The sequence below is a fragment of the Salmo trutta genome, chromosome 29, assembly GCF_901001165.1.
Source record: "Salmo trutta chromosome 29, fSalTru1.1, whole genome shotgun sequence".
Taxonomy (NCBI): domain Eukaryota; kingdom Metazoa; phylum Chordata; class Actinopteri; order Salmoniformes; family Salmonidae; genus Salmo; species Salmo trutta.
The window spans coordinates 39,335,524-39,349,930 of NC_042985.1; the positions used below are offsets into that span (position 1 = coordinate 39,335,524).

Below are 14,407 nucleotides of genomic sequence, written 5' to 3' on the forward strand. Positions count from 1 at the left end.
AACTGTTCCTCCTCTCATATATATTCAAATGACTTAACTTACTTATTAGGTTGAATTACCATTCGTTCATTTTGAGTCATTATTTACTCATCATATTAGAATGGGCTTGTGGTGGCACTGGAGGATTTCGTTAGATCGGTTTACATCAGTGGGCTGTGTGTGTGTTTTCGTGTTCGAGAGAGAGAGAGAGAGAGAGAAGAAAAAGGCAACCAGTGAAGAACAAACACCATTGTAAAAACAACCCATATTTATGTTTATTTATTTTCCCTTTTCTACTTTAACTCATTTCCACATCGTTACAACACTGTATATAGCGATAATATGACATTTCAAATGTCTCTATTCTTTTGGAACTTTTGTGAGTGTAATGTTTTACTGTACATTTTTTGCTGTTTATTTCACTATTGTTTATTATCTATTACACTTGTTTTGGCAATGTAAACATATGTTTCCCATCTCAATTAAGCCCTTAGAATTGAAGAGAGGATTACATGTATGTTGATGTATTTCCCAGTGACAAACAGTCCCTGTTTTTCCTTTCACTTCTTCCATCCCTATACCACCCCTGCTCGGGTTGCACTTCAAACCCATTTCAGCCATTTCACTGTCAGAGAGGCTTTCAAATAGCTACTTCACTATTTCATAAAGTTTCCCCTGTTTCATGACATTTTTGTCATTTAGCATTCATCTTATCCAGAGTGACACGGTATTGAGTTCATGCTTTTTTTGGTACTGGTCTCTCGTGGGAATCGAACTTGTGGGAAATTTTCTTTGACTTGATTTTTGATTTGAACCCACAACCCTGGCGTTGCGAGCGCCATGTTCTACCAACTGAGCCACACGGGACCACATAACAAAGTTCCTCCTGAAACTTAACCTTTCCATTTACTGTTCTGAGGTGCACTCATGATGAAGCTGGAGCATAATGTAACATGATGGGAGATTTACTAGCAAAGTAACATACTGTACTTGTTGGAATGGTCCTTCAGCCAGGTGGAAACAGCCCATTATCTCTCCACAGACAGATGCCAGACATCTGTTCCTGTACACTATCCTTCCCTCCATCCCTCCATCTCCTCCTCACCTACTCGCTGCCAGCCAGGGGGTGTTATGGGTAGAGTTCAGAGTGTTCATCAGCCTCAGTCTTTATCACAGGCACAGGTCCACTATCACCAGCTGAGCAGCAGATCCGGAGGTAAACACACACACACACACACACACACACACACACACACACACACACACACACACACACACACACACACAAACAAACAAACACTGAATGCCACGGCCCGTGGCCCATAATCCTCTCTGATTCAGCCAGGTCTGGCAGATGCTGCTGTATTGTTTGTTTGTTCAGCTCGGAGGTAATCTGGCTGGGTGCAGGAGAGGGGTCAGTGGGGTGGTGTGGTGTGACTGTCATGCTGTACCTGCGCCATAGCTGAGGTTGTGGCACTTAGAGAAGATGTGGGAAATGTGTTTGTATGGGTAAGTGTTTGTATGGGCAATGTTTTTTAAAGGGATAGTTCACCCAAATTACAAAATGATATTGGTTTCCTTACCCTGTAAGCAGTCTATAGACAAGGTATGATAGCAATCCATACTTTGCTTTAGTTTCCCTGGCACTGTTTCCACATGCTAATGTTTTAGCATTTGTGGCACAAATCCCATTCAAGTTATGATATTAGCATTTTTTCAAATCATCTATAAGTGAGTTTGTTGAGCTTCACAAACAATGTTAGATACTTTCGGATGATTTGGACATGATGAGAAAAAAATGCTAAGATCGGTCCCATGACTTGAATGGGATTTGTGCCACAAATGCTAAAATGTTAGCATGTGGAAACAGTTTCAGGGGAACTAAACCAAAACATAGATTGCTGTCATACCTTGTCCATAGACTGCTTACAGGGTAAGGAAACCAATATCATTTTGTAATTTCGGTGAACTATCCCTTTAACCAACATTGCCCATACAAACACTTACCCATACAAACACATTTCCCACATCTTCTTACAGGTTAAGGAAACAAATGCGTATTTTTTACTTGGGTGAACTATCCCTTTAAGTGTTTGTATGTATAAGTGTTTGTAGGGTAATGTTTGTAAGTGTTTGTAAAGGAAATGTTGGTGACCGTTTTGCCTGGGAATGCTCAAGCCCAGGCTCTTGGGCTACAACTGAAAGTCTGTGACCCGTTTTCTTTTACCATGATTCTCACTTTTCCCCTCTCTAACCCTACCCCTTTCAACACCCCTATTCCCAACCCCAACCCAAACCCCTCTCGCAGAAATGTATGCGGTTCAACCCTAACGCGACTGTGTGGGTTGCCAAGCAGAGGATCCTGTGCACGTTGAGCCAGAGTCTGAAGGATGTGCTGAACTACGGCCTCTTCCAGCCCGCCATGAATGGACGTGATGGGAAGTTCCTGGATGAGGAACGCCTCCTCCTGGAATACCCACAGCCAATCAGCAAAGGAGTTCCAACTCTTGAGGTAGAGTGCCAGCCAATCACTGAACTTGTTACGTATTTAAAAAGGTGTGGTATTTCTATTTCTATATATTATGGATCCCCATTAGCTGCTGCCAAGGCAGTATAATATCACCATACAACAATATAAAAAATATACGTGTGTGTAGAAGAAGTGTGTTAGTATGCGTGTGTCTCTTCGCAGTCCGCGTTGTTCCATAAGGTGTAGTTTAATACATTTTTTAAGTCTGATTTTATTGCTTGCATGAGTTACTTGATGTGGAATAGAGTTCCATGTAGTCATGGTTCTGTGTAGTATTGTGCATTTTCCAGAGTCTGTCCTGGACTTGGGCACTATGAAGAGACCCCAGGTAGCATGTCTTGCGGAGTGTGCATGTGTGTCCGAGCTGTGTGCTAGTCGTACAAACAGACAGTTCGTTGCGTTTAACATGTCAATACCTCTCACAAAGACAAGTAGTGGTGCAGTCAATCTCTACTTTGAGCCAGGAGAGATTAGGGCTATACCGGTATTGATGCACGGACCGGTTTAGGTTTTTACTTTACCTTCTATAAGCATATTTGAAAGTTTGGTTTATTAAATGCGATATGCCGTGTGTAAGGTACATTTTTATAGTTTACTTCGCTACTTGAGTCATATCTCTCCACTTTCTCTCTTCATTGTAATATGCCTATGTCCCTCTTTGTGGCACTTGACCATATGACTGGGCAGTAGTCCAGGTGTGACAAAACAAGGACCTGTAGGACCTGTTTTGTTGATAGCAAAGTCAAGAAATCAGCAGCACTTTATTACGGACAGACCTCTCCCCATCTTCGCTACCGTTGCATCAATATGTTTTGACCATGGCAGTTTAAAATCCAGGGTTACACCAAGCAGTTTAGTCTGCTCAACTTGTTCAATTTCCACATTATTCATTACAAGATTTAGTTGAAGTTTATGGCTTAGTGAATGGTTAGTCCCAAATACAATGCTTTTTTGTTTATATTTAGTTTATTACTTGCCACCCATTCTAAAACTGACTGTAGCTCTTTGCTAAGTGTTGCAGTGATTTCAATTGCTGTGGTTGAGTCATCAGCATACATACTGTAGATACACAGGCTATTCTCAGTGCCAGTGGCAGGTCATTAGTAAAGATTGAAAAGGGGCCCAGACAACTGGATTAGGTTGGAGAGGCTCCCGTTAAAGAATACCCTCTGTGTTTTGTTAGACAGGTAACTCTCGATCCACGATATAGCAAGAGAGGTAAAGCCATAACACGTATGTTTTTCCAGCAGCAGATTCTAATCGATATTGTCAAAAGCTGCACTGAAGTCTAACAAAACAGCTCCCACAGTCTTCTTATTATCAGCCAATCATCAGTCATTTGTGTAAGTGCTGTACATGTTGAGTGCCCCTCCCTATAAGCATGGTGAAAGTCAATTGTTAATTTGTGTACTGTGAAATAGCATTGTATCTGGTCAAAAACAATTTTTTCAAGAAGTTCACTAAGGGTTGGTAGCAGGCGGATTGGTCGGCTGTTAGAGCCAGTAAAGGGTGCTTTGCTATTCTTGGGTAGCAGAATTACTTTTGCTTCCCTCCAGGCCTGAGGGCACACACTTCCTGTAGGCTTAGATTGATGAGATGGCAAATAGGAGTGGCAATATCGTCCACTATCGTCCTCAGTCATTTTCCATCCAAGTTGTTAGACCCTGGTGGCTTGTCATTGTTGATAGACAACAATAATTATTTCACCTCTTCCACACTCACTTTACGGAATACAAAATTACAGTGCTTGTCTTTCATAATTTGTTCAGTTATGCATGGATGTGTATGTTCAGAATTTGTTGTTTGTATGTCATGCCTACATTTGCTAATCTTGCCAATAAAAAATACTATATCAGTGGGTTTTGTGATGAATGAGCCATTTGATTCAATGAAAGATGGAGCCAAGTTCGCCTTTTTGCTCAAAATCATTTAAGGTGCTCCAAAGCATTTTATTATCATTATTTATATAATTTATCTTTGTTTCATAGTACAGTTTCTTCTTTTTGTTCAGTTTAGTCACATGATTGCTCAATTTACGGTACATTTGCCAATCGGTTGTGCAGCCAGACTTATTTTCCATTCATTTTGCCTCATCCCTCTCAATCATCCAATTTTTTATTCCTCATCAATCCACAGGGATTTAACAGTTTTTACAGACATTTTCTTAATTGGTGCATGCTTATTAGTAACTGGAAAAAGCAATTTCAGAAATGTGTCAAGTGGAGCGTCTGGTTGCTCCTCATTACACACCACGGACCAACAAATATTCTTTACATCAAAACATAGGAATCACTACAAAACTTATTGTATGACCTACACTATATTAAGCCCATCCTTTGGAACTTTGGTTTTCCTAGATACTGTGGGGGAAAAAAGTATTTGATCCCCTGCTGATTTTGTACGTTTGCCCACTTACAAAGAAATTATCAGTCTATAATTTTAATAGTAGGTTTATTTGAACAGTGAGAGACAGAATAACAACAAAAAAATCCAGAAAAACGCATGTCAAAAATGTTATAAATTGATTTGCATTTTAATGAGGGAAATAAGTATTTGACCCCTCTGCAAAACATGACTTAGTACTTGGTGGCAAAACCCTTGTTGGCAATCACAGAGGTCAGACATTTCTTGTAGTTGGCCACCAGGTTTGCACACATCTCAGGAGGGATTTTGTCCCACTCCTCTTTGCAGATCTTCTCCAAGTCATTAAGGTTTCGAGGCTGACGTTTGGCAACTCGAACCTTCAACTCCATCCACAGATTTTCTATGGGATTAAGGTCTGGAGACTGGCTAGGCCACTCCAGGACCTTAATGTGCTTCTTCTTGAGCCACTCCTTTGTTGCCTTGGCCGTGTGTTTTGGGTCATTGTCATGCTGGAATACCCATCCACGACCCATTTTCAATGCCCTGGCTGAGGGAAGGAGGTTCTCACCCAAGATTTGACGGTACATGGCCCCGTTCATCGTCCCTTTGATGCAGTGAAATTGTCCTGTCCCCTTAGCAGAAAAACACCCCCAAAGCATAATGTTTCCACCTCCATGTGTGACGGTGGAGATGGTGTTTTTTTTCCATCATTGTAATCCTGCCACACACACACTATACGAAACATTTATTAAACATGAGAATGAGTGTGAGTTTTTCTCACAACCCGGCTCGTGGGAAGTGACAAAGAGCTCTTATAGGACCAGGGCACAAATAATAATATAATAATAATAATCAATAATTGTGCTCTTTATTTAGCCATCTTACATATGAAACCTTATTTGTTCATCAAAAATTGTGAATAACTCACCACAAGTTAGTGAGAAGGGTGTGCTTGAAAGGATGCACATAACTCTGCAATGTTGGGTTGCATTGGAGAGAGTCTCAGTCTTAAATCATTTTCCACACACAGTCTGTGCCTGTATTTAGTTGTCATGCTAGTGAGGGCCGAGAATCCACTCTCACATAGGTATGTGGTTGCAAAGGGCATCAGTGTCTTAACAGCGCGATTTGCCAAGGCAAGAAACACTGAGGGCAGCCCTATCCAGAAATCTGGCAGTGGCTTCTGATTAAATCGATAAATCAATAAATAAAGAGGTGACTTTTTGAAAGAGTTTTACTTCCGAGTCCCAACCAATTAGCATGGCGTCTCTAGGGAGACTATTACCTTCTCATCCAATAAGAACAACTGTCATTGCTACATGACACCATGTCATGCATATCTGACTGGCCCAAATCCTATTTTTTTTCTCTATCCTCTTTTCCACAGTTCCGCTACAAGAGACGAGTCTACAGGCAGACCCATGTGGAAGAGAAGCAGATTGCCAAACTTCACACCAAGGTGAGTGGTGTGGACAAACTTCACACTCTCTCCTAACAAACAGCTGGGGTCTTACCGCACACATGCGCTCACACAAACACAAACGCACACTGTTGGGAGCAACAGAGATGCTGGAGTGTCACTTTATCTCACTGTCAGCACACAGGCACACACACATCTTCAGTTATGTCAGCTGTTATCACTGTGAGCCTCTGTAGTCTCTCTCTAGTATCCTGTCTGCATGTCTCTCTCTACTCTATACTCTCCTGTCCGCATGTTTACTCTTTACTTTCCGTAAGAGTTAAGGAAGCGAAAAGATGGTGATATGGAGAGAGGAGGTTGGTAGTTATTTGCTCCACAGTAGTCAACCACAGAGAGCCTGATAATAGTAAAACCCTTGTGCAGTTCAATCATGTACTGTATGGAGTTAAATTACTGCCACCTACAGTACACACTCATTTTTCAGAATAAATTATTAGGTTTGATTGTGTTGGGCTGGAGCATAAATGTGCAGCCCGAGAAGGCCCATATCTGGAACTGAAAACACCTGTTTTAGGGGATGTTTGTCAAGGTGTGTGGCTCTAAGAGCCCTTGTTGTGGGGGACCAGTCCACCTGGTCTCTCTCTCTCTCTCTCTGCCTCCTGACAGGTGACATTTCTGGGTTAGGACTGGAGCAGCTCACCCCTAATGGTGTGTGTTAGAGAGAGAGAGAGAGCACCTATTGGAGTTAGGGATTAGCATGAGAGAGACACAGTGAAGGGAACCTGTCTCGTACCTTTTAAATGCCACGTCCAACACTGGCATTTCACACCTTATAACCACACTCAATTACACAAGGTTTTGGAGCAGTCTGAAATTGAACCAGTAGAAGGTGGAAGAAAGCCCCCAAAAATGTGGATATAAATCTAAGGTGCTGTTACGAAGGTCGCGGGCGGCATTATACAAGTCCATTAGGCCAACAAGCTTCTGAGGAAGTGTGAGAGACAAGTTCGTAATTGTGGTCCATTATCTGTTGGCGAGTTGAGCCAGGATGCCATGGCAAAGGTGGAATTGGCCTGTAAATTATTCAATGGACGTATATTTCATGTCTCGCCTGTGCCCACTTAACCTGGATCACTGTGCATGTGCTCACACATGCACGAACACACATAAGCACACAAAATACACACTTTGCATATCTGCCGCTGGTAAATGTTCACTGACTGTATGAGGAAAAAATGATGAATACATGACATATAATAATAATTAGTAAATGATAACTTGATGGTGTGTCATATTCCTTTCTAATTATGTCATTATAAATGAATTTATGCTAAGGCAATACACACCTTTTTATTATGTGCCAATAAAGCATCACTGAATTGAGAGAGCAGTATCTGATGGAAAACGAAGGGAGGGTGATATAAAGAGAGTGTGGGAAGTGAGCACATGCTGGTTTCCATACTGGTGTACAGTTCCATGTACTGTATTTCTGACACATATAGATTGACTCTGATGGCGCAGATGAGGTCCACCCCCTACTATGTTCTGCTCTTTCCTCCTCCCTACATTTCTCTCTCTACCTCCATCTCTTTAAAGATTCAAATTTTTGTCCCCTCCCTCCCTCCCTCCTCTACTTCTCCATATGTTCATCATCATTCTCTTCTCCTCTCTCTTCCTCTTCCCTTCCTCCTCTCCTCTCTTCCTATAGTGTTTAGGGAGCTGTTCTCTTATCTATTTATATCTGCCCTGGAAAGCAGATGAGAACACTCATCCCATCGTGCACTCTATGCTCCAATCAGCACACCCCAATCATTCAATCTATCTCTCTTTCTTTTGTTCTCTCTCCCCCTCTTGTGTCCCTGTTTTTCTCTGTCCTCTCTTTTTTCTAACCTTCTCCCCTTCATATCTCTGACCTACTCTCACACACACACACACACACACACACACACACACACACACACACACACACACACACACACACACACACACACACACACACACACACACACACACACACACACACACACACACACACACACACGCACTCTCTCTCTACACTCTCTCTCTCTCCACTCTCTCTCTAACTCTCCTTTTTGTCTCGCTCTCCATCTCCAGGCCAACTTGAGAAAGTTTATGGACCTCATCCAGCACCATCAGGTGGAGAAAGTATCTAGGCTGCTGGAGAGAGGGCTGGACCCCAACTACCAGGATACAGAGACCGGTGGTAATACTACACACACACACACACACACACATGCACAAACACACACATCATGAACACGTGGTTTGACATAATCACAGAGCTAACAAGATAGATACTGCTGAGAAATACCCCCTTGGCTCCTCACATTTAAATCCTGTCTGATCATTTCTCCCACCCACTACCAAGACAGCACAACCTAGCCCCCTGATCAATCCCATTGGTTTTTAAATGAACACACAGATCAATGGCAACTCTACTCAACTCTACTCAGAGATCCGTATCATTAGCATAGGGGAGAGTGGCCATAAGCCTCCCTGTGTGGTGTACACAGAGTTAGCAACAAGGGATAAGAACAGGGTAAGAGGGAGCAGAGATGAACATACAGAGCTTAGAAAAATGTATATATACACTCTATTAGAACTGCGCAAACTATTTTTGCTATTAGTCAAACCCAATGTACTCATTCTCCTATGAAGCATCATTGAACTGGCATTATGTACTGCCAGAATGCACTCCAACGCTCTGAGCATCAATTAACAAACACAGGAGGGTATTTGGAGGCTAAGAGGGGGGTTAATTGATGTGTCAAGGCAATCAATGAAGCTATTAGGGGTATTAGGGCTGTAGGGGTTCTAAAGATTTTCATGAGTTAGTTAGAGTTATTACGGCATTTTAAGAGCTGGGGACACAGTCAGCATTGTGTGAATAAAGTACTGGACAACCTGGATAAATGCAGAGCAAATGCAGCCTTTCAGTTAAGGCTTATAAAGAAGTACCTAAAGGAAAGGGCTCGTAGCAGAGAAACTGAGGGGGTATTAATGGGATATAAGGGTAATGGTAGATTAAGCCTTATTGCTGGGAGACTGAGGGACAAGAGCAGCTGGTAGAATAGCGCTCAATTATAGAGCTCTGGCTCACTATTGATTTTGGTTGTAGAAGTGCACACACAGACGTGGACATAGGCATAGTCAGGCACACACACACACACACACACACGTTCTGTTCTAAATCCCAAGCTAATTACATCACAATTACATAGGGCTCAGATGTAGGCCGATACAAATTGACCCCGAATATTTCCACCAACTGTGTCGCCCAGAATGTAGTCTCATACAACTATGTTCTTTTCCATATTAATTTCAATTGTTTGAATTCATTTCAAGATCTCACAGAGGAATTGGTATCTTTGTATACCTGTCTTAGAAGTGCAATGTGTTATTGCTACATCAATTGTTTTTACTTTTGAATGATTGATATATAGCCATTGATTCTTGAAGAACCCCATCAGAACCCACAATATAAGCTTGTTTTACTCCATTGTTTGTAAGAATGTAATTTTAAACAAACACTGTTTTATATATATATATATATTAAAAACTATAATTTTGATCTAATCGATGGTCAATCCTTGCATCCATAGCTCTGTCCATTCATTTGAGAGTGGTTACATTTCTCCAGCCATTCCTCAGGTTTTTACCAAAACAAGTGGCAGGGTGCCTGCTTTGTTGTTGTTTGTTTCACAGATTGCCCCTTTAAATGAACACACTTTGCCATGATGACACTTTCATGAGTGTTGCAATATCATTCATAACAACCTTATAATGCTGTACAGTAGAACATGGTCAAAGGCTGCTATATTGTTTTTCTATATTGTTAAGGTCTGTTAATAATACAGTAGAGTATGTTAAAGTCCAAGTGCAGTCAAAAACATGATTTATCTGTGTTTTACAGTGGAGGAAAAAAGTATTTGATCCCCTGCTGATTTTGTACGTTTGCCCACTGATAAAGAAAGGATCAGTCTATAATTTTAATGATAGGTTTATTTGAACAGTGAGAGACAGAATAACAACAAAAAAATCCAGAAAAACGCATGTCAAAAATGTTATAAATTTATTTGCATTTTAATGAGGGAAATAAGTATTTGACCCCCTCTCAATCAGAAAGATTTCTGGCTCCCAGGTGTCTTTTATACAGGTAACGAGCTGAGATTAGGAGCACACTCTTAAAGGGAGTGATCCTAACCGCAGCTTGTTACCTGCCAATCAGATTCCAAACTCTCCACCATGGCCAAGACCAAAGAGCTCTCCAAGGATATCAGGGACTAGATTGGAGACCTACACAAGGCTGGAATGGGCTACAAGACCATCGCCAAGCAGCTTGGTGAGAAGGTGACAACATTTGGTGCGATTATTTGCAAATGGAAGAAACACAAAAGAACTGTCAATATCCCTCGGCCTGGGGCTCCATGCAAGATCTCACCACGTGGAGTTTCAATGATCATGAGAACGGTGAGGAATCAGCCCAGAACTACACGGGAGGATCTTGTCAATGAACTCAAGGCAGCTGGGACCATAGTCACCAAGAAAACAATTGGTAACCCACTACGCCGTGAAGGACTTAAATCCTGCAGCGCCCGCAAGGTCCCCCTGATCAAGAATACATATACATGCCCGTCTGAAGTTTGCCAATGAACATCTGAATGATTCAGAGGACAACTGGTGAAAGTGTTGTGGTCAGATGAGACCAAAATGGAGCTCTTTGGCATCAACTCAACTCGACGTGTTTGGAGGAGGAGGAATAATGCCTATGACCACAACAACACCATCTCCACCGTCAAACACGGAGGTGGAAACATTATGATTTGGGGGTGTTTTTCTGCTAAGGGGACAGGACAACTTCACATTTGTCGCATTATTCATTTCACCGTCACAAAAAGATCTCACCGTGTCGAACTAACAAATGATCTATCTGCATCTATGAAATTGTACCAGCATTTCATGTTTCCATCAGACCAGTCGTGACTTTTTTCATGCGTCAGGTAATTCTTCCTCATGAAATGGTTGGATGGAAACGTGGTTAGTAAGGTACTTAATTGTTACCCGGAAATGGTATTGAGATAAATAAAAATGGCTACATTGGCTCTTTAACCAATGTGTCACTACCACTGCCAGTATAAATCTACTTATTGACCAATGGACGGACATCAGTGTAGATGGATGAGTGGCCGAGTGTGGATGAATTTCGTGTGACTGCGGTGGTTGGATGATGAATGACACTGACAGCGGAGAGAAAAGTGAAGATGAACAATAGAGTGATGGGAGAACCACTTCGATTCCTGAGAAAATATGACTGTGTAAGCACAGAGTAATGGATGGTGTTATCACCATCACTGCTGATCTGAGTTTAATTGATGCACATTATTCTCTCCCTGTCTATGTTCTGTTCTGTTGTCTGTTCTGTCCTGTTCTGTTCTGTTGTCTGTTCTGTTCTTTTCTGTTCTGTTGTCTGTTCTCTTGTCTGTTCTGTCTTGTCCTGTTCTGTTCTGTTGTCTGTTCTGTTCTTTTCTGTTCTGTTGTTTGTTCTCTTGTCTGTTCTGTTCTTTTCTGTTCTGTTGTCTGTTCTCTTGTCTGTTCTGTCTTGTCCTGTTCTGTTGTTTGATCTCTTGTCTGTTCTGTTCTTTTCTGTTCTGTTGTCTGTTATCTTGTCTGTTCTGTCTTGTCCTGTTCTGTTCTCTTGTCTGTTCTGTCTTGTCCTGTTCTGTTCTCTTGTCTGTTCTGTCTTGTCCTGTTCTGTTCTGTTGGCTGTTCTGATCCTTTCTGTTGGCTGTTCTTTTCTGTTCTGTTGTCTGTTGTGTCTGTGTTGTGGTTCCTCTATGCAGTGGTGTAAAGTACTTAAGTACAAATATTTGGAAGTACTACTTAAGTAGTTTTTTGGGGTATTTGTACTTTACTTTGCTATTCATATTCTTGACAACTTTTACTTTTAATTCACTACATTCCTAAAGAAAAGTATGTACTTTTTACTCCATATGTTTTCCCTGACACCCAAAAGTATTCGTTACACTTCGAATGCTTAGCAGGACAGGAAAATTGTCTAATTCACACACTTATCAAGAGAACATCCCTGGTCATCCCTACTGCCTCTGATCTGGTGGACTCACTAAACACATGCTTCATTTGTAAATGATGTCTGAGTGTTGGAGTGTGCCCCTGGCTATCCGTAAAAAAAGAAAAAATGGTGCGTCAGGTTTGCTGAATATAAGGAATTTGAAATAATTTATATTTTTACTTTTACTTTTGATACTTAAGGATATTTTAGCAATTACATTTACTTTTGATACTTAAGTATGTTTAAAACCAAATACTATTAGACTTTTACTCAAGTAGGAATTTACTGGGTGACTTTCACTTTTACTTGAGTCATTTTCTAATAAGGTATCTTTATTTTTACTCAAGTATGACAATTCGGTACTTTTTCCACCACTACCTCTATGCCCTATAATTCCTTTATGGTTCCATTTTGTCTGTTTTCTGTTCTTTTTCTGTTCCATTCTGACTGTGTTCCTATGTTATGTTGCATTCTGTGCTCTGATCCATCTTTGGTCCCTTTCTTCTCTGTTCTGTTCTCTTCTAATTTGTCTGTCGTGTTCTAACAGTACTCACAAACAGTCTGTTCACTGTGTCCATCCCGTTCAGAATCACTAAAATGAAAGCTGCTGTAGACAGGCAAGGAACATCGTAATTGTTGAAAAAATGATGGATCGAGAGAATGTTAACCTCGTTCAACCATCGTAAACGAGCAAGCTTCCATTCTGAAACTAAATGAGAGTGCAGCAGTCAACATGGTGGATCAGTCTAACAGAATGTGGCCTCAGGCAAAATAAGGTAGAGACCCATGGTCTACACTTTATCCTGTCTATGTCATTCTACAGAGACCCCCCTGACATTTGCGGCCCACCTGGATAACGTGGTGGAGATTATAAAGGTTCTGAAGAATGGAGGGGCTCACCTGGACTTCAGGGCCAAAGATGGCATGACGGCCCTACACAAAGCTGCTAGGTCCAAGAACCAGGTTACTCTGACGGTACGGACACACACACGTTGGTGTGGTACAGACACACACACACCAACTCACGCATGCGTACTCACATGCACATGAACACACACAACATTAACCCTGCCACTCTTAAGCTTACCCATACGTTGTATTGATAAGAATTGTATTTGTATTTATTATGGATCTCCATTAGCTGCTACTCTTCCTGGGATCCAGCAAAATTAAGGCAGTTTATACAATTTTAAAAACATTACAATATATTCACAACAGATTTTACATCACATTAAGTGTGTGCCCTCAGGCCCCTACTCTACTACCACATATCTACAACACAAAATCCATGTTTACGTGTGTGTACAATGCATATGTTATCGTGTGTGTGTCTGTGCCTGTGTTTGTGTCTCTTCACAGTCCCGCTGTTCCATAAGGTGTATTTTGATCTGTATTTTAAATCTAATGTCAATGTGTGTGTGCCTGCCTGCGTCTGTGTGTATGTGTGTGTGGGTTACAGACCCTGTTGGAGCTTGGTTTGTCTCCAGACTGTAAGGACAGTCGGGGTCTGACGGCGCTCTATCACACAGCCATGGTGGGTGGAGATCCGTTCTGCTGTGAGTTGCTGCTACATGAACACGCCACCGTCTGCTGCCAGGACGAAAACGGCTGGCACGAAGTCCACCAGGTACACACACACACACACACACACACACACACACACACACACACACACACACACACACACACACACACACACACACACACACACACACACAGAGGCTGAGGAAAAACACACACACAAGCACACGCATGTACACACACATACTTTTTCCCTGTACGCGTGTGTACGTTGCGTGTGCGCGTGCATGTGTGTGTACTGATGGTTGATAGCTCTCCTAGACCCTCTCCCTTCCTGTTCTACTCTGATTGCTATCAGCTCTAGCCAGCAGTAATGTCACACTTCCTGACGTACTGACGTACTGTACTGTCTCTCCTCTAGAACACGGCACTGTCAGCATATCAAACACAACTCTTCTCTAGGTTAGCCTATCAGTTAACTATCATCAAAACGCATTCATTT

At 41.7% G+C, this 14,407-nt stretch overlaps 1 protein-coding gene across 1 annotated transcript in view; it reads left to right on the top strand.

Annotated features, from left to right (window-relative positions):
- Positions 1 to 14,407, top strand: part of LOC115167600 (SH3 and multiple ankyrin repeat domains protein 2-like) — a 236,447-nt gene that overhangs the window by 70,745 nt on the left and 151,295 nt on the right. The window contains exons 3-7 of the mRNA XM_029722187.1: positions 2,288 to 2,491; positions 6,261 to 6,332; positions 8,409 to 8,517; positions 13,208 to 13,359; positions 13,844 to 14,011. Of these exons, the coding sequence (XP_029578047.1) occupies positions 2,288 to 2,491; positions 6,261 to 6,332; positions 8,409 to 8,517; positions 13,208 to 13,359; positions 13,844 to 14,011 (705 nt within the window). The remainder of the gene's footprint in view (positions 1 to 2,287; positions 2,492 to 6,260; positions 6,333 to 8,408; positions 8,518 to 13,207; positions 13,360 to 13,843; positions 14,012 to 14,407) is intronic.